The sequence below is a fragment of the Budorcas taxicolor genome, chromosome 17 (assembly GCF_023091745.1).
Source record: "Budorcas taxicolor isolate Tak-1 chromosome 17, Takin1.1, whole genome shotgun sequence".
NCBI classification, from domain to species: domain Eukaryota; kingdom Metazoa; phylum Chordata; class Mammalia; order Artiodactyla; family Bovidae; genus Budorcas; species Budorcas taxicolor.
In genome coordinates, this window is record NC_068926.1 from 55,713,928 (window position 1) to 55,740,502 (window position 26,575).

General features: G+C 42.4%; 1 protein-coding gene across 1 annotated transcript in view; it reads left to right on the forward strand.

Moving 5' to 3' along the window:
• The window catches only part of CIT (citron rho-interacting serine/threonine kinase), a 168,109-nt gene that overhangs the window by 96,688 nt on the left and 44,846 nt on the right, over positions 1–26,575 (forward strand). Inside the window, exons 13-22 of the mRNA XM_052654819.1 lie at positions 1,102–1,272; positions 1,547–1,597; positions 2,358–2,411; positions 4,744–4,884; positions 6,771–6,896; positions 10,225–10,320; positions 14,621–14,737; positions 15,703–15,812; positions 16,839–17,013; positions 21,231–21,428. Of these exons, the coding sequence (XP_052510779.1) occupies positions 1,102–1,272; positions 1,547–1,597; positions 2,358–2,411; positions 4,744–4,884; positions 6,771–6,896; positions 10,225–10,320; positions 14,621–14,737; positions 15,703–15,812; positions 16,839–17,013; positions 21,231–21,428 (1,239 nt within the window). The remainder of the gene's footprint in view (positions 1–1,101; positions 1,273–1,546; positions 1,598–2,357; positions 2,412–4,743; positions 4,885–6,770; positions 6,897–10,224; positions 10,321–14,620; positions 14,738–15,702; positions 15,813–16,838; positions 17,014–21,230; positions 21,429–26,575) is intronic.

Genomic DNA, 26,575 nt, shown 5'->3' on the forward strand with positions numbered 1-26,575 from the left:
AAGCTGTACTGTTACTGGGGGAAAAAAAGCATTTTATTGGTTAAAAACATATCCTTGCTCAGTGGATCTCTCTTCAGTCATTTCTTGGGAGAACACATCTTAGAGATGATCAATAGATGTTGTGAAGGTCAGAGACAGTCTTAGTTCAATTCTTTATTCTTTCCATTTTATATCCTCCACCCCCACCACCTTGGATTGGATAAACTTTGCTCATTCGTAAACCTTACATGTATAGTCTTTGCTTCTGCTAACAGAGAATATTTTCGTGCTCTGCCCCAAAGTTTTCCAAACCACTGTTCATTTCTCATGGTAAATCAGTTTTGGAAAACTTCAATGCAGATGTTCTGATTTTAGAAATTCACTTTGAGAAAAGATTGGGCTGTTGGGATTACTTTAAAGGCTTTTGCTCGAGGGAGCAAGGTAATTCTTTCCTTGGAGTCTTTCTTACAAGTTCCTTTGACCAGAACCAGTGTTTCCTGACTCTTCCAAATTTCAGGGTGACTTGCATCTCAAGAGCACCGTTAAGTTCTTCATGCAGTTTGGGGCCCAGAAAAATTAATGGTGAGAAACTGACATGATGAGGTTTACCTTCCAAGATTCTCTCCATTGAGATTTCCAATTACCCCCTTGTATCATCTGAAAGGTTAATTTTAAAACTAGGTACCATATTTAATTATGTTAGGCACATGTGACTTCTAAAGGACAAATCTATATAAATGATTACCCTTGGGGGAAAGCTTTGCGTAAGCAGATTATCATGGTTGTTTAAAGTACATCCCTTGCTGCTCTCTGGTGTTACAAAGGCCTTAAGGTTTTGCACTTCTTGTACGGTATTATTTGCTCAAAGGATCTAACTGTATATAAGCACATGTGTTCCAAATGGTGTTACTAGTGCTACATGATCTACACGAAAACAGTTTAAAGATTTAATATTCTTTTCTCTCTACTCACCCTCCGCACACCTCACCCTCATCCGCATCTTTCACCTTTTCTCTGGGTCCATTCTCTGCTGATATGTCTTCACTGTGTCTCCTCTCTGTGGTTTTCCCATCTTTCCTTTCCTTTCTAAAGGCCACCTTTCTCCTGTTGCCTACTCCTTAGGAGTACCAGGCTCAAGTGGAAGAAATGAGGTTGATGATGAGTCAATTGGAAGAGGACCTGGTTTCAGCGAGAAGGCGGAGTGACCTCTATGAATCGGAGCTCAGAGAGTCTCGGCTGGCTGCTGAAGAGTTTAAGCGGAAAGCAACAGAATGTCAGCATAAACTGATGAAGGTAGCTAGCTCCCCTCTGGGAGGGAGTTTTGGAGGTAGAACCCTGGATTATCTTAGCAATAATAAAGGGAATCCTAGCTTAATGAGTGTACATTCAAGAAGCCATGGGATGCCCTACAGAGTTCCTGGTGTTGATTAGAGAAGGTAACTTAATTTTTTATTATTGTCCTAATTGTTTTGGCCACAGAGACCAAGAAAGTATAGCCTGTATTGTTGTCTTATAAGATTTTTAGGTTCTTGAGAGTTCCCAATATGTTGTATCTTTTAAATTACAGGCTAAAGATCAAGGGAAGCCTGAAGTGGGAGAATATGCCAAACTGGAGAAGGTATTTTCCATTATTGGTATTGGGATTTGGGCAGATGGTCTCTTAAATGGGCTTTCCAGATGGCGCTAGTGGTGAAGAGCCCGCCTGCCAATGCAGGAGATACAAGAGATAAGGGTTGGAGCCCTAGGTTGGGAAGATCCCCTGAGGAGGGCATGGCAACCCACTCCAGTATTTCTGCCTGGAGAATCCCATGGACAGAGGAGCCTGGTGGACCACAGTCCCTAGGGTTGCAAAGAGTTGGACAAAACTGAAGCGACTTAGCATGCACATATGCAGTCTCTTAAATGTTGCTCTCCGTGGCCTGTTATTGGTTAAGAGTATATTTGCAGTGAATAGAAAACTCTCTTCTGGGTTTATTTTGATGATCAGTCTCTGGATGACCAGGTTTAGCTCTAGCTATGGTTCTAAAAGGGGGAGAAGACACCTCTTTTTTTTCTGTCATGCCCTCTCACAGTAACATACAAACCCAGATACTCAGTAAAACAGATGGGAAAATTTACTGTTTTAAAGTACAGGCGATTTCAGTTCCCTTTTTTGCCATCTGTATGTGTGTCGCTGGTTCTAGAGAAACGGTCCACATGGAGGTTTACACTGGGACATTCAAAGGCTTCTCTGATAGGCTACAGTTCTTCTCCATCAGTAGGTATTGGAAAACAATAAGACCCCCACAGAAACCTCAAGAAAATAGGCCTGTAGTAAATCTAGCAAGACCTTAATACCAATGTGCCTTTTGTTTTATTTCCTGGGATTTTAATTACAGATCAATGCTGAGCAGCAGCTCAAAATTCAGGAGCTCCAAGAGAAGCTAGAAAAGGTAAGCCTAAGGGGATATTTGGGGGAACTTACTTCCCATTTCCAAGTACTTTTTCTTGCCCTATCCTATAGGGTGAAAGATCAAAGAAAGAGAATTAGTTACCAGCACTGAGGGAGATTAAGCGGGGTGGTGAGCTATTACCTGAAAGTATCAGAGTTCTGAATATACTTTCTCTTTTGGGGACCTGTCAAACGGTATTTGTTTAAACAAATAAATCAGAAACCAAGCACTATGAGACTGTCAATTCAAAGTTCAAATTATACTATGACAGATCCCAAGAGGCTGGCTCCTCTCCCTTCAGGGGACCGGGTTCACATCTTGTTCATGACCCAGATGGCTTTCCATCAGAGACCGTTGGCAACCTTCTTGTCCACTGGGAGCCTGGAGGAGCCAGGAGTCCTCAAGTGGTTGGGGAGGAGGGTGGGTGTGGTTTATGGCTTCTGACACAGTGAATGCTAATGGCCCTTCCTTTGGGTGAAGAGGGGATATGCTAAAGAAAGGGCCAGAATGAATATGGCCTTCAGGAAGGTTTGTCAATGTGTTTAAAAGAGTCCTTTCATTTTCCTCCTCCTCCTTTTTAAAGTTGTGTTATTGAAAACATGTAACATTGACTTTACCGTGTTAATCATTTTGAGTGTCCAGTTCCTTAGTGTATTAGATGTATCTCCATTGTACAGCAAATCTCGAGAACTTTTTTCTCACGAAACTTATACTGTCTGTTAGATGCTAACCACCCCTTTGGTGAATGCCCACCCTTGGTATCCCCTTCCTTCCTTCCTTCCCTCCCTTCCTGATTTACAATGTTGTGTCCCTATGCTGCACAGTGGAGTGATTCAGTTACACACATATGAACATTCTTTGTCATATTCTTTTCCTTTATGGCTTATTACAAAGTACTGAATATAGTTCCCTCTGCTATTCAGGAGGACCTTGTTTATCCATCATATATATATATGTGATATATATCACTATATATCATAATTTGCCTCTGCTAATCTACTTTGCTGGTATGCTTTTGACTGCTTTGGACACTTCCTGTGGGTGGAATCATCCAGTATTTGTCTTTTTGTGACTGGCTGTTTTTGCTCAGCACAGTGTCCTGGAGGTTCATCTATGTTGCAGCATGTGGCAGGATCTCCTTTTCAGAGGCTTCATGGTATTCCATAGCTGGGATGATCCACTTTTTCTGTATCCATTCATCTGACTCCTTCCTGCCTATTCTTGAGCTCACTTCAGAAAGCCTCTCTCAGCTAGAAGTTTGTGTGAGGACTCATGTCTTCTAGGACTCTGCCCCCCGCTGTAGAAGAGGGGAGCAACCTATACATGTCAGCCACAGATGTAATTCTAAGTTTTCTAGTGGCCACATTATAAAAAGGTGAAAACTCTTTGAATGATACAGTTTTCATAATGCAATATATACAAAATGTCATCACAGCATGTATTGATATTAAAACATTTATACTGCTTCAGTTTTTAAATGAATTAAACTTTAGTAAACTTTAAAATTGATTTCATAGTCACACCAGCCACATTTCCAGTGCTCACTGGGCACATGTGGGGAGCAACTCCCACATTGGCCAGCATGCAGGTCTCCAAGCTAGAGTTTCCTTGCCATTTTTACTTTTTCAAATGATAATTTGAAGTGAATGCACGTGAGGTTGGTGGTTTACAATCTGATCTTTATCATGATGCTCGAAGAGCTGTAGTATAGTTAAGACACAAATAAAAATTAACTTCAAAAGGTTAATTTAAAAAAAAATGACTTCCCTAACATGAATTTTGAGCCACTACAAACGCTATGGTGGTTGTGCCCTCTGATAGGTATTTCTTATTATTAAAGGTTTAAATTACAGCTTTTATGTTGTATTGTTATAAAAGTTAATAGTAGAGATTCCGCATAAAGAAGTTGGCAAATGAGATGATTAAATAAGGAGAAAATTAATGCTCTGAGGTAAATACATTAATACTTGGGCAGATAAATCCAAGACTTTTTGTTTGCATTTATTCCAAAATATTGAATCTAAGAAGCTAAAGTTTGTCCAATATTCCATTATCTTCTGTACCCCAGGAAAATAAAAAAAAAACTGTCAGTTTTAGTTGTAGGATGCAGTATTCCAAATTTAGTGATGTTAAAAAATACAAGTGCACCTTAGAATAGATGAAATACAGAATAAAATGAAAAGTTTGTTTGTTTTTTGAAGAATGGATAAAAATATCTGTTCAGTGTGACCCGATTTTTTTTTTTCCTGTTTAGGAGATGATCCTCATCTTTTTCTGTGTCTAAACTGGGCCATCTCACCCCTCCTCCCCACCCCGTTTCTTCTCCTTTCAGGCTGTGAAAGCCAGCACAGAGGCCACCGAGCTGCTACAGAACATCCGTCAGGCGAAGGAGCGGGCTGAGCGTGAGCTGGAGAAGCTGCACAACCGTGAGGACTCCTCCGAAGGCATCAAGAAGAAGCTGGTGGAGGCCGAGGTGAGCAGAGGACCTCCAGCCCCTGGGTCTTGCAGTGCCTGGCCTCTGGCTGTGTGGGGACAAAATGGAGGCACCACCTTCTCTCTGCTCGCCTTTGTTCAAACCACTTTTCCTTTCTGCCCATTCCTCTGAACCCGAGAGGCTTGGGAACGTTTTTCCCCAAAGGGGAGAAGCATTTGTCACAGAAGCTGCGAGTAGAAAGATGTTTTGATAAAAACCGTTCCTTCCTGTTTGTTTTCCTCTGACCCACTCACTTGTGTGGGTGAACTCATGTTTATCTAGGTGACAGTGACGCCGTCCCTGAGGTCTTCTCTTCCTTCCCTCTGTACCCTTGGTTTTCCTTGACTTTTTCTCCCAGCAGTGATAATAACATAGTAAATTTCGAGGCTTCAGCTGTGACCTGTGTGTGTTGGTAACTCCCAGACCTGTATTTTGGGGCCTCTTCTCTCCCTTCAATTCTTTGTTGTTGTTGTTGTTGTTGAAACCAATTATATAATTATGCAGAAAACACATGAGTGTCTTCTCATTGTAAAAAAAAAAAGAAAGAAATCACAGAACTGAAGAATCTAGAATCAGAAGGGACGTTTCCCCTTACTCCCCTCCAGCTTCCCCCTTGCCTGGGTAATGGTTCTGTGGAACAGCTGTGCCATAGTTGACTTAACCATCCCCCTTTCCTGGGCTTTCTGCTTCTCCCTATCACTGTGCTGGTGGTGACCTACTTGTCCACAACTCTCTGGGGCCACCCTCACCCACAATCCAGGCAGTATTTACCACTGCTCCCCTGACATGTTGCCTGGGTGTCTGAACAGTGCCTCTAACCTAGAATGAACTCACTGTCTTCTGCAACCAGCTGGGTCATCTTCTCAATCTCCTCATGCCGGTCGGGGCCATCGTTGTCCATGTGGTCACCCCAGGCTTGGAGCCTTGACGTCGTCTGCTTCTCCCTGGGCCCTGCCACTCCACACGTGCTTCAGCCCTGCCAGTGCACCCACACTGTCCCCCTCCAGCGTCTCCCCCCGCTGGCCATTTCTGCAGGCCTCCTCATAGTGCAGGTGCTCTTCCTCCCAGCTGAGCAGATGCACTCATTTCTCGGCTTTCTGCTTCCAGTCTCACTTTCCTCCCAGCTAACTCAGAAATGTCAGACTTGGGGACCTCCGGCTCCAGGCTCATCACCACCCCTTGTACCATCCCAAAGCCATTAGTGCTTCCCTATGTCTTAGATTCATGAGACTATCAGCCGTTTGACCCACACGTGCTCCCCTTGCCATGTTCTCCTGCTTCCCCCAAACTCACCTTATGCAGCAGCCCCTCTGTGCTCTACCTGGGGTCTAAGCTGGCCACCTCTGTGCTGCTGCTGCTGCTGCGCCCGTCTTTATTTGAAAGGCCTCCCCTCTCCCCTCCGCCCTCTCCCCTCCAGCCTGCTGCATTGGCCCCCTCCACAGCTCACATCTCCTCGACTCCTCCCTTCACCTGCTCAGTTCAAAGCTCTCTTTCCTGCCTGCAACCTCCTGCAGCGCTCCATACCTGTGTGCTTCATGGCTCTGCCCCTTCTCACCCACTTTATGTTTACTTGTCTTTCTCTTACCTCTTCAAGGGCAGGCATTCTGTCGACTTCCTCTGGGTATTTTCCAAGATGCCTAGTGTGCTACTTTGCAGATAGTAGGTGCTTGGTAAATATTTGAATGAATGAATGCACTCTTGTAACCTACACAAGCGAGTACTACTCGGATTCCAGAACCGTGTCTTCCTCGCCGTGGCTCTGGGTGCCTGCGACTTCTCTTCCCTGCCGCGAGCGTCCGCTTCCCGAGGGCCCTGTCCCTCGGCGCAGGCGTTGCGCCCGCAGCCGTCACCCCATTAAAACTCTCTGATTGATTCACGATCTGCAGGAACGCCGCCACTCTCTGGAGAACAAGGTAAAGAGGCTAGAGACCATGGAGCGTAGAGAAAACAGACTGAAGGATGACATCCAGACAAAGTCCCAACAGATCCAGCAGATGGCTGATAAAATTCTGGTGAGCAGGAGCCAAGGTTGGCAAGTTCAACGATAACAGGTTGCAGAGGGAAGGGGGTCCAAAGAAGAAGCAGCCACCGGCACAGGGGAGGTTGTCGCCGAGCGGGCGAATTAAGAGGAAGTGGTCTTAGCGGATGACACGTCAGAGACTAGCATGAGTAACCTTACATGTTGGACTTTTCAGCACTGGTAACAGATCCATCAGTATGTTTTTTTTTTCTTTTTTTTTTCGCTCTGTTTGCTACTGCCTGACCTTTAGAAGTACGAACGTGCACACGCTGTCATCACCAATACATTTTTACAGGAGGATTTGCGTACTCCTATCGGCAGAGTTTTGTATGGCTGTTAACATTGCAAATGCTCATTTAAAAAAAGAAGGGGTAGGGATTCAGGGCTTTAAGACTAACACTCAGATCCTCACTTTTGCAGAGGAAAGAAGTTAGTCACGCAGAATTGTTTTTCTCCGAGTAGTATTTGTCATAGATCCATGTTCACCCACTCACTTTCTCTGCTACAGTTGGTTATTATTCTTATTAGTATTTTCACTTTCCTTAGATGTAGCAGATCTTTTTTTTTTTTTTAGGTTTGTAATCACAGTGATTCTGTTTTTGGCTCTGATCAAATTAACTTGATCAAGGAAGGCTTGGGTGATACTTGCCAACGTGTTGGAAGTTTTGCTCCTCCCAGGGTGGAAGGCAGGTGAACCTTTAAAGGACTCTCCTTGAATTTCAGTCCCCAAATCAAGAATTTGAAGCCACTTTGGGGAGTGTGTTCATAGCCCCTTCCTTCCCTGCCCCTGGGAGAGACTCTGGAGTAGTCGACCATTCCTCTCCACCATAAAAAGGCAAGGTGGTAAGCAGGGTGCTTTCCGCCTCCCTCTCTCTCTCTCTGCATCACTTCTGGGAAATGAGTCACCAGCAACTATATGAACTCCAGAATGACCGACTTATAGGCCTATACTATACCAAACAAAACCCAATAAAAACCTGACGGTTCAAATCTTTACACCTCTGTCTATATTCATGAGCATGTGGGTATTCTTGAACAAATAGATGAAAAGAGAAATCAGTTAAATTGTTTTGCTTTGACACACAGTCTTCATAGATCCGTCTACACACAAAGGCAGATGTGACTGTTAGTCTACTCTCTCTGTTCTCTCGTGCCGTCATCCAAGTTTCTCTTGGCAATTGTCAAGTGTGTGAATTTTACCGTGAGTCAAGTGAATTCCCACCGAGATTCCACCACTGCCACCTCTTGCTTGGTGCGAACGACGTGGTTAAGTCTCTTGTGGTTGCAAAGTGTTTCTCTGTTTAATGGTGATGTGTTCATTCATTCATTCAACAAATATTTAATGAGCTTCTACTATGTGCCAGGCACTATTCTAGGAGCTGGAAACAGCAGCGAACCGAAGTGTTTGCATAACAGGACGGAAGAGTCTGATCCAACACATGTAGAAAAGATAACGTTTTAAAAAATGACAACAACAACAAAAAATGCCAAAATGCGAAGAAGTCAGATTTTAGAATGTCTGCTTTTCCAAAGGTTCATTTGCAATTAAAACGTCGGAGTGTAGAGTTCTGCATTCCTGGATTATATGTTGCAAAGTCTCATTCATACATGGATCAGAAATTTGGTCTCAACGTTGTGCATCTCAGATGTCTGAGTTTTCAACCTGTTTTCAGTTTGATTTTCATTCCTGTGCCATCTTAGGAGGACTGAAACTAAGACAATTATCAAGTGATTTCTAACATAAAGGAAAAGTAGCAGATTTCTTTTTCCAAGTATGTCTTATTACCTAGTACCTTTGTGGTTGTGACTTCATTTATCAGAAAGTACCTTTTGTTCAAGAACCTGGTGCTTAGGCTGTTAATAAAGTATCTGGAACAGGAGCAAAGAGGGGTCCTTAATACTGTTACCTAATGATGATGCTCGGAAAGTCATCTCAAATGTCATTTGCATTAAAGTATTTGCTATTCTGATAAGAGCTTTCAAAACAGATAATGGGGGTTCTCATTATAGCAGAGTCTTTTGCTTTAATAAAAAGACCTCATTTCTGGGGATCCTTTAATATATGTAAAGCCCTTAAAGTATGTTTTTATTACTTAACATCCTATTTACATTCAACTTTTCAAGATGACATCTGTTAGATTGCAACAGATCTTGTGCACCTGGTTTTAACATTGAATACTTTACTGGCCCCCAAGTCAAAGTCAATGCTTACGGACTTCAGAATTTCAAAAGCTTAATCAGTACCATTTCATGTGTGTGTGAACCTGAAAGTATTTTTTTCTCCATTTTATAGTCATATCCTGTATAATTTCCTCATTCTTCAAATTCTCATAATTATTTCCATTTCAAAGAAAATCTTCAAGATAGTGTGAAGAGATGAAAACTTGGAGTAATGACTTTTGATATTAGTAATTAACTAATGGGTCCAGATTCATAAGAATTAATGTAGATGCAGATAGTTTCATTTAGAGAATATTTCAGTAAGTTGAATGCTGGCTTTTATATGACCAGTTTATAATATGTTGCAAATGAATTGGTATAATTTCCAAATGAATTTTGTTTAAAAGCATAAATCTTAATAAGAGAATAAAGAGGACTTTACATTTGAGCTGTTTATATTACTCCAAATTCTCTTCCTATCTTCCACATATGTGTACACATATTTATGTCATTTTTAGTCAATTTTATGTTCTGCCTTCTTCCCATTAGTGTTACATCATCTACACATGATATCATATGAACATCTCTAGATAGTCACATTCTCCATATTACTAGTCAGTTAAAATAATCATTCAAAACTCAAAGTGTTTGAATTGTTATATTAGTTTTCCTTCTTAGCTAGGGTTCCTGTGCAATCATTTTATTAATGAGGAAAATATAAATTTTTTTTTATCATTAAAATAAACAAAGTAAATTTCCATTACTTTTCTTGTTTAAGGCTGTCATTGGAGCAACAATTGCCTGAGGTTCAAGATAGTGGTCAGGGGCTGTGCACTGTATGGAATTTTGAAATTGTGTTGCCTCGTTACTCTCATTTCTCTAAGCGGAGATGAAGAGCTGCCTTTGACCTGTCACACTGATAGGTTTCTGATCCCAGCCCACCAGCTGTGTGTGTATGTGTGTGAATACTTGGACTTGGAAGTCCCAGGGCCAAGGCTCAGTGGTGGTTTCCTTCTCAGGAGCCTTAGAGGTTAGTTGTGAGGAAGCACAGGCCTGTTGTCTCTGGTGCCTGTGCCAAAGCCGTGTTTCCTCTGAATGTCTGACATGCATTGGCTCTGCCCTTCTTTCACACACCTGAGCGTCTCCTCTTTTTCATCTAGGAGCTGGAGGAGAAGCACAGAGAAGCCCAGGTCTCAGCCCAGCATCTGGAGGTGCACCTGAAACAGAAAGAACAGCACTATGAGGAAAAAATTAAAGTAAAGACACTTTCTGGTTCTCTCTGCCCTTCCTCCTATAGCACCATGTAGCTCCTCTCTCTTCCCAGGTGCTTTGGGCCACTTCCTGCTAGAACAAAGGACTGTCTGGGGTAAATGCTGTCCTCAGGCCATGATGGGGGGTTTTATCCATGGAGGGGGTTGGATATCAGAAGTTCAAGAATAGTTTATTTCAAAAAATTTGGTCACCGTGTATCTTTAAATATTTAAAGATATCTTTAATATATTAAAATATTTAAAATATATTTAATCTTAAAAGTATAAAAATAATACATCTTTAAAATATTTTTTGACCCACTGTCACTCAGTCCATGAATATTTAGATTTAGACAGATTCATCATTTCGTGGCTTTTAATTTCCTTCTTGCATCTTAGACCTAGATCTTTGTCTTTTATATAAAGTGTATCCTTGAGGACTTTCTTTAGTGGAGATAATGCTGGTGCCAGCCTCTATGTTTTGTGTGTCTGAAAATGTCTCTGTTTCTTCCTAGTTCTTGAAAGATGTTTTGACAGGGCATAGATTTCTAGGTTGGCAGTTATTTCTTATGATACTTTTTGAAAATATCATTCCATTGATGTGTTTGGCTTTTATTATTGCAGTTGACAGTCAACTGTCAGTCTAACTGTTGCTTTCTTTGAAAGCAATCGTTCTTTTTCCTTTTAAAACTTTGTTTTGTCTTTAATTTTCTGAAGTTTTACTGTGCTAAAACTTGACATGTAGGCAGATATGGAGTTATTTATTTATCCTTCTTGAGATATACTGGACTTTGGAATATATTAAAAAAAGTTCTGGAAAATTATTGGTCATTATGTCTCAAATATTGCCTCTTCCTCTTCTCTCTTTCCTTCCCTTATGAGAATTTGATTAGGCATGTGTTAGGTTACCACTTGTCTTTTGGTGCTGCATTCTGGTGAAGCTCTAATTGATTTTCCAGGGTGCTAATCCTTCCCTGTCTAATCTGCTGCTAAACTCATCCATTGAGTTTTAAATTTCAGTTACTGTATTTATTGGTTTCTTGTCAGTCTGTTTGGTTCTTTTCCAAGTTTACTAGAATATTTAAGACAAGAACTTTTCATTCCCTGCATTCATTTGAAGCTTATCTTCTGCTTCTTTAAACTCATTAGCATAGTTATTTTTCCATCTATAGCGGATGATTCCAGTATCTGAAGTATCTGAAGGTCTGTTTCTGCTGTTGTTTCTCCTGGTTTTTTTTTATGGTGTCTGTCTTTTTGTGTGCCTGGTCAGCTGCTCAGTTTCCTTGGCAAATTAATAATGGGGATTCTTTGAGACCTTGAATGAAAATGTGTGCCCACTTTGGGGGCATCCCTGGGCTTTGACTTCTCTATTTCCTTACCCTTTGAGGAGATTGAAAATGAAGCTCAAGTTTTTTTTCAGCAAATGCCTGAAGTTCAAAACAGCCTTCTGTGCTTCTTACCTCTTTGGGTTTCTGCTTTCACTTAGATTTAGTCTGTAATTTCTTACTCTCTTGCCAATTCTTAGGTACTTTTGGGAAATGTTTTTCATATTCTATCTAGCATTTTAAGTCATTTTTCATAGAAGAGCTGGCTTAAGTAATCCAGTCCACTATATCAAATAGTGAATTAAATTATTTCACTTATTGACATTATTATTTCATTTCAATTTTTAGTAGTAAGTTTGGTGGCCAGAAGTGACCACCAGCCTATTTCCTTTTAAAATCACACCATATTTTCATTGTGATTTTGGACCAAGCCTTTAATTATGTCTTATGTTCTTGAGAATCAGACATTGATTGGTCATTACATCTCAAATACTGTTATTTTCCCTTCCAAGTCAGACATTGAAGGAGTCTTTTAATTTTTGTGATGATTGTATTACTGGTTTGTTTGGTATCCTATTTTGGGGAACAACAAGTAAACATGCTCACATAGCATCCTCACCATCACTATTCTGACGTCCTCTCTTTCACCCTGGGGTTACTTTTGGTTATTTTTCATTGAAAGAAATACAAGGAAAGAACCTAGAATGGACCTTAGTTATAGTGTGAATGCCCGCTTTCATACATTTTCAACTTTATCTGCCAGTTTTTGGTTTTAGTTCTTACTGGCTTCTAGACTTTTATCTTTGAAATAAACTACCTTTCAGAAAATTATGAGAATGTTTACATTGTCCCCTGCACCTTTGCATGTTACCTTTGCAAAATTCATTCTGTAATTTGGGTGAGTATATTGACTTTCCTGTCAGAAAGTCATGTTTTATCTTAAATTGATATAAATGTCTACAGTGGAATCTCTGATTTCAAACAAATTCCTTGCTTCCCTCTCAGGCATCATCTTATTCATCCTTCTGCCAGGTTAGCCCAGTCAAAGCCAGGATGTGTGCCATTTAGATAAAGGCTGTCCCTTCTCGCTCATACTTCTTTGTGTTGGTATTCATTGCTGCCAAAATGGAGGTCTTATTTTTTTTTTTAATATTTATTATTTATTTGAGTGCACAGGGTCTTAGTTGTGGCACGCAGGATCTTTTAAGTTGAGGCATGCAAACTCTTAGTTGTGGCATGGGATCTAGTTCCCTGCTGCTGCTACTGCTGCTGCCAAGTCGCTTCAGTCGTGTCCGACTCTGTGCAACCCCATAGACGGCAGCCCACCAGGCTCCCCCATCCCTGGGATTCTCCAGGCAAGAACACTAGTTCCCTGACCAGAGATCAAATCTGGGCACCCTGCATTGGGAGCGTGGAGTCTTAACCACTGGGCCACCAGGGAAGTCCTTGGGGAGGTCTTATTTTGAACAGAGTCATTCTGAAAATGGGCTTCATTGCTTCTTGCCTCATAAGCAAAAGACTCCTCGTGTAGGCATTATGTGTTCTTTGCTACCTTCTCGGTGGCAAGAACTTGGCTTTATAGATCCTAGAGAATGTTAAGGAGAGATTTGTTTTCTTCTTCCTTCCCTCCTGGCTTTATGAAACCATTTCTTTTTAGTCAGCTCTGCTTTGTGGCCCTGTTTTATCCCCTGTAAGGCCATTTTGGTAATAATTGTGATCATACCCCAGATTCGGTCCTTTACTTATTCGTAATTTTAGAATCGCATCCTGACATCCAAGAGAACAGGCGGCTTATCCTCTTGAGGTTCATCCCTCCTCCCATGACCCCGTCCTCCACCTCTTCTTTTCTACCAACTTTCACTCTGTTTTTTTCATCAGTCAGTTCTCATTTAAAACCCTCTTTGAAATTGTCCTTTTCATTCTTTATCATGCAGGCCCCCTCCCTGCTCACTGGCTCTTTTCAGGGACGATGTCCCCATGAGCTGTGAAGGGCCCTTCACAATAGACAGTGTGGGAAAGGCAGATTTCAGCTCCCATCTGTGACCCCAATTCTTTGGGCTTTTTTCCCAGTATCAGATGTGGTGTCATTCAGAGAAGCTCAGTGATGAGAAACACAGGGTCAAAGGCTTGGCAAGTCATGATGTCGCCTTTCTTCCTCTCATTTTCGCTGGTTGTTTTGGCAACTGGTGGTGCTCTGTGTGTCCCTCGCAGAACATTAGATCAAGCTGGTGGATGGTGACACCATTACTGTTTTATTTTTTCCTCTTGGGAACACTAGGTGCTTACAGTGGCATTCTCAGCACTGAGAACACATGATTTCTCTTCCCCTGGGAAAGGTTTCTCTTTCCAGTGACTTTTTTTTTTTTTTTTTTACCCCCAGCTGGATCAGAGGAAGGATTGGAGGAAAGAGGTCCCCCCAACCCATGCCGTCTCTTCAGTCTGTTGACTCCCCACCTACTTTATCAGTAGGCAGAATCCTCTTGTCCCTGGTTGTTTCTGAATGTCAGCTTTCCGTGGTCACACAGGTTTCCTCAGCCTTCAGCTTTCTATCCTTCCACTCCCAGTCTGGAGATAACGAAATTATTTCTGTACAAATTAAGAGCAAGCATTGTTCTGAAAACTGCTGGCACGTTGACTACTATAACATTGCCCCGAGGTACTAGCTGCAAATCATAAGATCTCTAGAGAGATCTTTCCCCGCCACCACCCTCATTCTTGTGTCCACCTGCACTTTGACTATCCCTCTCTGGTCTTTTTGGCCGCTAATTTTAAAATAAATTCTTAGTTCAGGTCCTTCAGTTACTTGCCATTTGATGATCACGCTTGACTTCTTAACCTCATCCCAACCAATAGATCTCTACCCTGGAGTTGGGGAAGTGCGGCTTCTCTGGTGCTTTTCCTCTCCTTTCCTACTTTTCTCCGGTACCTCTTGTTAGTCTGCTGGGCTCAGGACACTAACTTCTCCTTTTGTTTCCCCTGAGGTGTTGGACAATCAGATAAAGAAAGACCTAGCGGACAAGGAGACACTGGAGAACCTGATGCAAAGACACGAAGAGGAGGCCCATGAAAAAGGCAAAATTCTCAGCGAGCAGAAGGCGGTAGGTAGACAGAGTCGCAAAGCTGGTTTACATGGGAGGGATTGTGAACCATGCCAGAAATCATGGGCTGGAGAAGAGTCCATTTGGTCTGTTTTTTTCCTGTGGAGTCTGTCACTAACAGAAAGCTCTCTCTACAAGCCCTTCCTCAGGTAAAATGTGGCAGTGGTGGCTTGTGGCCAGTTTTGCCTTTCACACCCTTTAAGAACTCACACTTACCTGTATCAACTAGAACTGTGACTTTTAAAACGTCCCCCCGATAACAAGCCCGGTGGCCCTTGGCCTCAGCCAGGCATCTTATTTCCTTTCTAATCCCTATAGGCAGATGTTTTCAGAAGCCTGCAGCTTAAAAGATTCCCCTGTTGTGCTTGTTAATCTACTTATTATCTCAGACCCTACTGAGATTTTTCACATCAGAATCTCTAAAGGCGGGTCCTGGGAAGTGATATTTTTAACCAGCAGGCCCGTCCCCTCCCCACCCTTCCTGTCCTGGCCAATTCTTATGTTTCACTAAGTTGGGGAAGCTTTGATGTACAGAATCTAGGACAGTAAGGGCTGGGTGAGAAGAAATCACTCAGAGAACGACAAGCCCATGGGTGATAAGAGCAGGAGCTTGCAGATGCAAGGTTTAGAGGCTCCTGGAGGCTCAGGTCACATGCGGACGACACAGGGATTTAACGAGGCCTATTGACTCAGGGAATGCCAGGTTCCTCAATAGGTCCTCCTGCGTGTGTTTCCTGCAGGTCCCTCAGCCGCTAGGGGGATGTGCAGCCCCTGTTGATAAAATGAACGAGTTCCATCGCTGGGGCTGTGAGATCTATGCCCCTCAGGGTATAAGCTAGTTGAGTCTCTGGTCTGATGGTCCTGCCTTTCAGATGATCCTTCTCCCTGGCCCACGTGGCCTGTGTCATTCTCACTCCAGTGGCACCATCTGTGTGCAGGGTTCCAAAAGATCCCTTGTGTTTCAGATGATCAATGCCATGGATTCCAAGATCAGATCCCTGGAACAGAGGATAGTCGAATTGTCGGAAGCCAATAAACTTGCGGCCAACAGCAGTCTCTTTACCCAGAGGAACATGTAAGTATTCAGATTCTAACTGCGTGCCTGATTCCACTCTGATCCGGCCTCCTGGGGCGCAAACTCCACTCTTCTGTGTGGTGGAGCCGAAGTGGATTTAATGACTCCCATTCTGGGGCCCAACCTCTGTATACTTAGGAAGCTTTGCCCCCTCTGAAGTGGTCTCGCTCTACCCTGTCTTCTCTTTTGAGCTGGGTTTTCTCAAATGCTTCAGATTCCCATCCCATCACAGAGTGTTTTGCTCTCTCTAACGAGTCTATTTATAGCTGGCTTCTGGAGAGCTGCCATCCTTGTTCCCCAGACTTGCATCCTGTAATCAGTTGGAGGTGGTCTCCAGTGTGCCCAACTGGGCCATCTAGTTTCTGTTGTGAAGCTGGGCCCTGGGGTGTGAGTTTTGGGGGGTTCAGCAGGTACTCTCCTGTGATCCAGGAGCACTTTGATCTTAATCTTTTCCCCCAAAGAATTACAATCTCCAGGATTTCCACCCCCTCTCCACGCCCCTGCCACCTTAGATATGTCCCTTTAGAGATCTTAAACATTCCCGTCTTAGTTTAAACCTGCTTGGTAGGCTGCTGTCTGATCTTTGAGTCATTCCAGCTTCTGAGCAGCCTGTGGTTAACAGAGAAGTGGAAGGAGTATCATTCTTTTTCTTATGACCCCCTTTTCCCTAGGGCCCATCTCAGTGAGTCATTAGGGTGCTCTTATACTCAGGAGGCCCTTCCTGCTGTCCTGTACAGACTAGAAAATAAAAAGGTCTACCAAAAGAGTGAAATGATAGTATCCCTTGGCCATACTTAATATCATCAAGAAGAGACTCTGAGCAGTGGGGACTAAGTGGGCCCCAGGTCCCCCTGCTGGAGTCATGCACACGAGGCCAGGTCTGGACTGCACTAACCTGGGAACAAGTGTGGTCCACTTAACTGAGTCACACCTCTCTCTCTGTTTCTGCCTGTCCTTCCAAGGGGGGACATGCTCACCTCTAACGAGACTGTGATTTTGCTTGGCTCCTCCTACCACCCCCACCAGGAAGGCCCAGGAAGAGATGATTTCAGAACTCAGGCAACAGAAGTTTTACCTGGAGACGCAAGCTGGGAAATTGGAGGCCCAGAACCGGAAGCTGGAGGAGCAGCTGGAAAAAATAAGCCACCAAGACCACAGTGACAAGAACCGTCTGCTGGAGCTGGAGACCAGGCTGAGGGAGGTAAGAGTGAAGGGTGACCTCCCAAGGGTATTTGTTGGAGCACCAGAGACCCCAGCCAGCCAGGTGTCAAGCTCAAATCAATAGCCATCATGAATGGTGGTGACGAATACAGTCGGGACCACGGGGGTCTGGGTTAGAATTCCACCTCCACTTGTTAGGAGTTTGACAACCTCAGGGCTGCTCCTTTATCAGGTTATGCAAGAATGACGTAAATTGGTGCACCTTCAAATGGGGGCAGAGAGATTCCTCTGTCCCGGGTCATGGAGGATCACGTGACCGTGTCCTCGCCTGGAGTTTAGCACATAGTATGGCTTAGTAACAGGTTTCGTGGCAGTGGGAGACTAAGTGAGAAATCTGAACTTTAGGTTTGTTTGATGGAAGGTGATTGTTTTCAAAGGGATAAAGTAGCTGGGAAGGATAGCCAGGTTTGGGAAGGGAAATGCCACACATTTAGTTGTGAATATTTTGAGGTTGATTTAAGCTGTGACTTGACATCACCAACTGTGTATTTATTAAATGCCTGCCGTTTGCCAGTTAGTAGCCTGATGGACAGTGGTGACAAGATAGACCCACCCCTGATCTGTGGGGCTGTCAACCCAGCAGGTTGGCTTAGTAGACACTGGCAGAGACAGAACCGGAACTCAGGAGGGAGGTCATTCTAAGTGGGACATCCCAACTGGGTGTGATGACTAGGGACTCATATTTGTGATGGAATTCTTCCAAGAGTGTATGATCTCTGTTATGGCAAAGACTGTTAAGCAGACCATCTTTAGTTAAGGACTAAACCATGAGGGAATTCTGACATTTAAGAATGTCTTCTTTGTTTGTACTGGAGTATTAAGTGAGGCCACTTCTCTGAAGGACCAGGGTTGGCAAAGTGTGGACCCCTCTCTATTAAGACCACGTGGCCTTTGTGTTGAAATGCAGATTCCTGGGTAGCTTCCTCCCTCAGCTTTTTTAATTGAATTGAGTTGAGCAGTGAGGGGATGAGGAGCAGGGATTTGCATTTTTAACAAGCACCCTGGGTGATGCTTATGCTTCCGGAGTTTGAGGACCATTGTTCTTGGTTGTCCAGAAGCCTTAGGCAGTGGTTTTACTTTTCTTATCCAGGCTATATTATCCAGGCTTAACTTCAGTAAGTTTAACCACACTTCCCTATAGCGGCAGCCTTAGCAGTGTAAGTGTAAATAACTCAGATTTCTCTGAGTGTGGGAACATTGGCTAACTGTCTTCGCTTTCCCTTCCCACAAATGTCTTCTGTGTCTGCCCTGCACCTGTTGTTCCACTGGGCATTAATCTAGCCCAGGGAGGGTGTGTTGCTTTATTCTTAAATCTGTATAGCTAGCCCCGAAGGGGTGGTGTGAGAAATTTAGGACACTTCCAGAGAGGTTCAGGGCTGTATGTACTCTAGGGGAGTCTGGAGTTTAGCTTTATTGATTTATTTTTAAAATTTTTATGGGATGATTTTTATAGTTGCTTTACAGTGTTGTATTAGTTTCTGCTATACAACAGAGTGAGTCAGTTATACAGATATCAACTCTTTTGTGTTCTTTCCCCATATACATCATTACTGAGTATTGAGTAGAGTTCCCTGTGCTGTACAGTAGGCCCTTATTAGTTACCTGTTTCACATATAGTAGTGTGTCTATGTCAGTCCCAATCTCACAATTTATTCCTTCCCCATTCCCCCCTGTTAACCATAACTTTGTTTTCTATATCTGTGAGTCTTTCAGTTCTGTAAATAAGTTCACTTGTACCTTTTTTTTTTAGATTCCACATGTAAGTGATATCATATGATATTTGTCTTTCTCTGTCTGACTTCACTCAATCTTAAGTCCCTCCATGTTGCTGCAGATGGTATTATTTCATTCCTTTTTACAGTGACTAGTATTCCAATGTGTATACGTACCACATCTTGTTTATCCATTTCTCTGTCGATGGACATTTAGGTTGCTTCCATGTTCTGGCTATTGTAAACAGTGCTGCAGTGGGTTGCATGTATCTTTTTAAATTACGGTTTTCTCTGGATATATGCTGAGGAGTGGGATGTGGGATCATATGGTAGCTCTGTTTTTAGTTTTTTAAGGAACTGCCATACTGTTCCCTATGGTGACTGTATCATCAAAATCCTATTGGTTCTCTAGGTTACATCTCTTGTCTTTCTCCTCTTCATGCCTATGACCTCTGAGACTTGGGTTTTACCTTTGCCAGGAGCCCTCTCTAACCCTCTGGACCTAGACGGGATGTCTCCTTTGGGTCCCCATGGCCTTTCATGATTAGCTTATTCCCTGTGTACCCCTTGGCTGTCTTCATTAAACAGAGCTCTCAAACAGCAGCAGGCATCTCTTATTTGCTTGGTGTCCCCATGTCCAGCACAGGGTCTGGTCCTTAGAACAGTTTATCACATTGGTTATGTCAGCAGTCGTGCCACAGTCTTCCACATCTCCATGCCTTGGATGTCTTGCTTCCTCTGCTTGGAGTTTTCTTTCCCCTCTTATCTGCTTGTTTGGCTCCTGGGATTCTTCAGTACACAGATCCACAATTACCTTCTCTCCCTCTCTGCTGTGTTCCCACATTTCTGCATGTCTGGACCATTGCACTTGATCACAATGTATGGCAGTGGTTGGTTTTTAGTTTTTCTCCCCAACTTGAAGGCAGAGACTGTTTCATCTCTGTATTTCTTTATATATAGAATTTGCCAAGTAAGTATTTCTTGAATAGATGAAAGCTTGAGTAGATACATGGGTAGACGGAGTAAGGAATGATTAGTTCACACTGTGACCTTAATTCAGGTTACCTGATGAGAACAAATCAGCACAAGAATACTTAAAATAAGTAGAATGCAGTCTGTTGTTCCACTTGTAATCCCACTGTAAAGATGGCCTTGTTACCGTCAAGATGTTGTTCATGTTTTTTGTTGTTCAGTCGCTAAGTTGTGTCTGACTCTTTGCAGCCCCATTAACTGCAGCACGCCAGGCTCCTCTGTCCCACACTGGCTCCTGGAGTTTGCTCAAAATCATGTCCATTTGATTGGTGATGCTATCTGACTATCTCTTCCTCTGTCATTCTCTTCTCCTTTTGCCTTCAGTCTTTCCCAACATCAGGGTCTTTTCCAGTGAGTTGGCTCTTCTCATTAGTTGGTCCAAGTATTGGAGCTTCAGCTTCAACATCAGTCCTTTCAGTGAATATTCCAGGTTGATTTTCTTTAGGGTTGACTAGAATTGATCTCCTTGCAGTCCAAGGAACTCTCAAAAATCTTCTCCAGCACCACGGTTTGAAGGCATTAATTTTTCATTGCTCAGCCTTTATGGTCCAACTCTCACATCCATATATGACCACTGGAAAAACCATAGCTTTGACTATATGGACTTTTGTCAGCAAAGTGATGTCTTTGCTTTTTTATATGCTGTCTATGTTTGTCATAGTTTTCCTTCCAAGGAGCAAGTGTCTTTTAATTTCATGGTGCAGTCATCATCCACAGTGATTTTGGGGTCCCAAAAAGAATGTCTGTCACTGTTTCCACTTTTTCCCCTTCTATTTGCCATGAAGTGATGGGACTAGATGTCATGATCTTAATTTTCTAATGTTGAGTTTCAAATCAGCTTTTTCAGTCTGCTCTTTCACCTTCATCAAGAAGCTTTTTAGTTCCTCTTTACTTTTTGCCTTAAGAGTGATATCATCTGCATATCTGAGGTTGTTTATATTTCTCCTGGCAGTCTTGATTCCACCTTGTGAATCATCCAGCCTGGTATTTCTCACGATGTATTCTGCATCTAAGTTAAATAAGCAGGGTGACAATATGTAGCCTTATTGTACTCCTTTCCCAATTTTGAACCATGTCCATGGTCAATGTCCATGTCCATGTCAATTGTTCCATGTCCAGTTCTGTTGATTTATGTTCACTTTTAAATATTTTTCTAATGATAATCATAATTTTTATAGATTCTTGCTGTGTGGGTTTTTTTTTAAGAAGCTTTCTTAAGCACTGTAATAAAGGAAAGGAAGGGATACTCTGTATATATGTTATATATACTCTTATGTGTTCTTACTCCTGTTGATTTTGAGACTCATCAAAATCAGAGCTGTTTTATTCCATTTTTTTTTTTCCTTCTCAGTTGAGTGCTAAGAATTTGATTCCATGACCAGATTTAAGATGCAGGTTGTGTCTTGGCTTTCTCTTCAGTTAAGGTCAACAAGTCTCTCTGTGTGTGCCTCAGGTCAGTCTAGAGCATGAAGAGCAGAAACTGGAGCTCAAACGCCAGCTCACAGAGCTGCAGCTCTCCCTGCAGGAGCGTGAATCCCAGCTGACAGCCCTGCAGGCAGCACGGGCGGCCCTGGAGAGCCAGCTCCGCCAGGCCAAGACGGAGCTGGAAGAGACGACAGCAGAAGCAGAAGAAGAGATCCAGGCGCTTACGGTAGGATGTGTGTGGAGCTGAGGATAGTTGCTCACTTTTAAAAGTGCCAAGAAAGGAAAAAACAAGCCAGAGAAATGCTTAATAGGCAGAAAGTTGACTTATGTAGGCTGCTTCTTTTTTGGCACTGGTATACTAGATCAAGTGAGCTTTCCTAAAGATCTTGAAAGGTTCCACCTTTATTTTTGTATTTCCTTCTTTATAAAATCATCATCACTATATTTTAAATTTCTGTTTAACCAAAGTCTATTTACCTGGGTCTTCTATTTAGTTTTTAATAGTCATTAAAAAAAATCTTAAATATTATAGTAGTCTTTCTACCATATTTCTATTTTTGTTTTGATTAACCTCATTTGTATTCCTTTTTTTCCCCCCTCAACCGTTAGATTCTGTTTTGAATCTTACTATGTATTTGGTAGATTCTGGATGGAAATGATTCCAATGAATGAGAAATTGTTTCTGTAAAAGGGACCTGGCTTCTCCGCTCTTTCTGAGAGACTGATTTGCTCACATGAAGAGGGTTCTCAGAAGATAGATCTTTGGTGGTGGGTGGTCCCTGGATCTAGACCTTAGTTCTTTCTGCAGGTCTCAAAATGTAGTTTGTTTGGCCATTTCCACAATTGATCCTTCTCATAGAGTCTGACCTAGGCTAACAAGACTGATAAGAATTTTATATATGAAATGCCAACTTCCAAGCTTTACAGAGGGACATATATCCATCTAGTTGACCAGGATACTCTGGGTGGCTAATGTTCACCCTTTTCCCCTTCAGCAAAACCTAGTCATAAATCCCTTTTCTCTTGGAAGGCTGCTTGGTGGATCTGGGCATAGAGAGTTGAATGAGTTTAATGGCTGGTATCAATCAAGTGCATACATTTCTAATGGTAACATACTGTTCTTGCCAAGCGGATGGGCACACTCATGCCTGCTGGTCAGGATACCCTCTTCTGTGGGCAGGGCACAATGCAGCTAATTGGGTTCAGTGCCTTTTTCAATACCTAAGTGAGTATCTTATTCATTCTGATTCATTTTTGGATGCTGTCCCGATCTCTGTCAGTGAGCATCTCTAAAGCATCTTTCAGAGTAGGATTACTTCTGCAGATGATCATGGACTTTTGTTGCTTATGATTTACCCTGTTTAAAAGAATGTATGTGTATGTGTGTAAATAATATATATATATATACATATATATTTTTTTTCTTTTAAGTAGTTTTCTTCTTAGACGTTATCTTCCACTGTTTGGTTTGGGGACCAAATTGGGAACATGATCTGAGAGTTCCAGGGTCCTTATGGACCGGTCCAGGATACAGGGGTTTCCAGGATTCTGGGAATGCAGAGTAACTCCTTTGTAGAAGTTGCTTGAGCATCCTAGCTTTTCCAGGACTTCAGCCAAGTTCAGATATTGGTTGCAACCTTAGTTTCTGTTGTTTTCTCTATGAAAACACTCATTAAATGACACCACATGCCGCCAATATTTTGTTTAAAGAAATTAGTTACAGTATTTGTTTATACCCTGCCTTGTTTCAAAAATGGATTGGAAACAGTTTGGAAAGATACAAAACAGTATAACAGGATAGAATAAGAAAAGTCTGAGAGAAAGGAAATCACAGAAGGAAAAAAAAAGGGGGTAAGAATGAAATGAATATATATGGCAAGAAGGCTTATATGCTTTCTGAAGTGGGGTGAATGCAAAAAGAGACAGCCAGAAAGCGTTTCTTAGCTGCTAAACAAGACACCTAAAATCCAGCCACTATTATATTTAGTGCTTTGTATATTAATATGCCACCCTCCCCCCACCCCCGCCCCAACCATGAACCTCCCTAGCTCTGAAAGGAGGAGACATCAGTCATTTAATCCATACTTGATGAGCCCCCACTGTGTGCTTAGCGCTGTGTCTTTAGCTTTTTCTCCCCAGGGGACTGGCCTATAGTCCCTCAAATCCTATTAGTCAGGAGCAGAGGAGAAGGACACGTTTATCTCTGCTCTGTTGGAACTGGGAAGGATCTGGTGGCTGTGTGTCTTACCTTGCCTGTTTGGAAGCAGGAGGGTTTGTTTGCATTGCTATTGTTTGTTTGTGGGGAGATTAGTCTTTCAGTCCTGCCTTGCTGCCAGTTGGAAAGCGCTGTGTCTAATGGCTGCAGGACGCCTGCACAGCAGCAAGTCACGACTTAATTTAGTCAGATGAGATCACTGCCTGAGAGCATCTTCTTAAAAAAAAAAAAAGAACTTTCCCAAGTCTGGAAACTGGGGCTGTACAGTTCTCACAGATGAAGATCCCTTGGAAAATTGGGCTTGTTCACAATGATGGCAGGAAAGTGCCTTTGGTCCACGGCTCTTTGTAAACGCATCACACAGGAATCCAAACCCCAAATCGGTTTGCTTCAGTTCAGTTTGAAGGCTATGGGTTTTTTCTCTCCCCTCCACTTGATTATGTCCCATAAACCTGGTAATGGACCACAGGTGGCTGATGCCTGAATGGCTTTGTTGAATTTGTCCTGAAGTATATATTTTCTGAGAGAGAAAATGATCACAGATGCAGCACCCTCCCCCTCCCTGTCTCATTGTTCCTGCCCAAGTTCAGACCCACTGTAAGCATCAATCAAATTCAATCAGCTGCGTCCAAAGTGATCTAGATGGTTTGTGTGCTTTACAGCAGGCTGTTTTATCAATAAAAGGAAATAGTCAAATGGGCTATTACTGCTCTAATTCTAAGAGTTGGCCACTTTCTCACCTGGGAGGGGAGCAGTTACCCCCTCTGGCCTCTGTCCCTGGGCCAAGTTAGATAGAACACAGTTAAATGGGAGTTCTCCGTTGATGAAGTTTGGCAGGGGGTCCAGCCATCTTCCTAGATTTTATTTTTTTCTCCCACTCACCCTTTCCCTAGACTTCCCTGGAAGCTCAGCTGGTAAAGAATCTTCCTGCTATGGAGAAGACCCCTGTTTGATCCCTGGGTTGGGAAGATCCCCTGGAGGAGGGCATGACAACCCACTCCAGTATTCTTGCCTGGAGAATTCCGTGGACAGAGGAGACTGGCAGGCTACAGTTCCTGGAGTCGCAAAGAGTTGGACATGGCTGAGCGACTTTCACTTTCACCTTTTCCCCACCTTGTCAATTGTATTTGCATTGAAATTCACTGGCCATTTAAAGCTAAGATTGAGTCAAGGTACAGACCAACAGGAGAGTCAAATTTATACAAAAAGCCATGCTTTTAAGATGCTTCATTGCTTATTGGGGGAGGAGAGAATTTTTCCATCTGGAATTGAAATGTAAGACTCCATGTAATCCCTTTGTGGGAGAGAATTTGAGCATGTACACATCGTTGCATGCAGACACATGATGTGATGGGAATGTTACTCTGAATGGGTCCGCAGGGCAGAGGAGCAGCATGGGCCCTGTGTCCACCAGCACAGCCCAGTGAACATGCTGCATGTCTGTCCTCACGCTCTTTTACTGATTTGGCTACATGACTTATGCTAACTAATCAAGAGTTGAAAGCTAGAGACACTCAAGAAAGGGATCCTCCCAACAGAGTGTGATGGTGGCATCCCAGGATTATCCTGTTTGATTTCTTAAAATCATTAGTCAATGCATGCTCTTTTTCTCTTTTACGAAACTGTCAATCATTGAATTGAATTAGTAAGCCATGGGCATGATAGGCAAGGCAAGATGTGAGCTTGGGTCACTTAAGGTGACAGTCTTGCTTGGTCCCTGCCTTCCCAAAGAACGGGGTGAAACCTGTGTTGTAGGATCCTGACCGTGGATCCCAGAAGACAGACCTCTAAACATGAGTTTCCGTTTTCACAGTTCTGTGGGTATTTTCTCTCTTCAAGGCTGCATAATAATTCTCTTTCCTTCATTCCTCTTGTAACTTTCCTTAAAGAAGATATAAGCCATGCCCAAAGTGAGTACCTCTCTGATTTCCTGGCTGCAGTCTGTCCATTCTGCCTCTTGCCACTCAACCCCTAGATCAGTGGTTCTCAAGATGGGGTCTGTGGCTCCATGGGGGTCCTCAAGTTCAGATTATTTTCATAACAATACTAAGCTGTCTTGTGGCGTTTTTCATTGTGTTAACATTTGCACCAATGGTACAAAGTCAATACTTTTATTTTAAAATAAATACTAAAGATATGTTTTAATTTCTAATGTGGTAAATATAGGTATAACTCACATAAACAAAAGCCCTTTGGGGTCCTCAGTAGTTTTTAAGGGTATAAGTCCTTATTCCCTGTAACTCCTAATATCTAATTAACATGGATATTTTATTGAGAGAAGTCAAAGCTTGTCTTATGTATTTTATTACCTTCATATATACTATTGTGTGACCTTTTGCTTTTTTATGCATTTTACAACTTATTTCAAAGAAACATAAAACATGTTTCTTGCTATTTTTAAACTCAGATCGGTTTGCTCTTTGTTACAGTACTTCCAGCAGTCACAACAGTGTCGGTTCTACATCTTGTGTTTATATTTCAGTCAATAATAAAAAGTCATAAAGATGGTAGTTCCCTATACTGTAACCACAGAGAAGATTGCTGTTTGATGTGTCAAAATGATGCAAAGCCCTCATAATGGTAAATTATAATAGAAATATTAGTGATTGGAATTTCAGACTACTGTAGAGCAGTTAAACCAGTTTTTAATGGTGCGGTGTTATTTGGAAACTTTGCAGTTAGTCAAAAAGTGGAACAGGAACAGGGCTTCTGTTCCTCAGTCGGCTAGAGAGCTTTTTTTCTAATGATCCCTGCTTAGACTTTGAAGAAGTTAACTTTACCTTTCTTTAGCTTCTTGTTTCTGTCTTTGAGAGATATTACACCAAATAGTTATTTAGAATGGAAGTTGGCAAGCTACAGCCAGTGGGCCAAATTTAGTATGCTTCCTGTTTTCTGCAAATAAAGTTTTATTGACACACAATCATGCCTATTTGTGTACATATTCTCTGTGGGTGCCTTTGTGCTATGAGAGCAGAGTTGAATAGTTGTGACAAAGACTGAATGGCCTTCAAAACCAAAAGTATTTATTATCTGGTTCTTTAAAAAAAATTGTTCACTCCTGTGAACTCCTAGAGTTCACTGACTTAAGGGTGGTATTTCTTCCCCCAGGATACCCACAGATGAGATTCACAGTACAAATAGCCATGTTTCTACTTTGG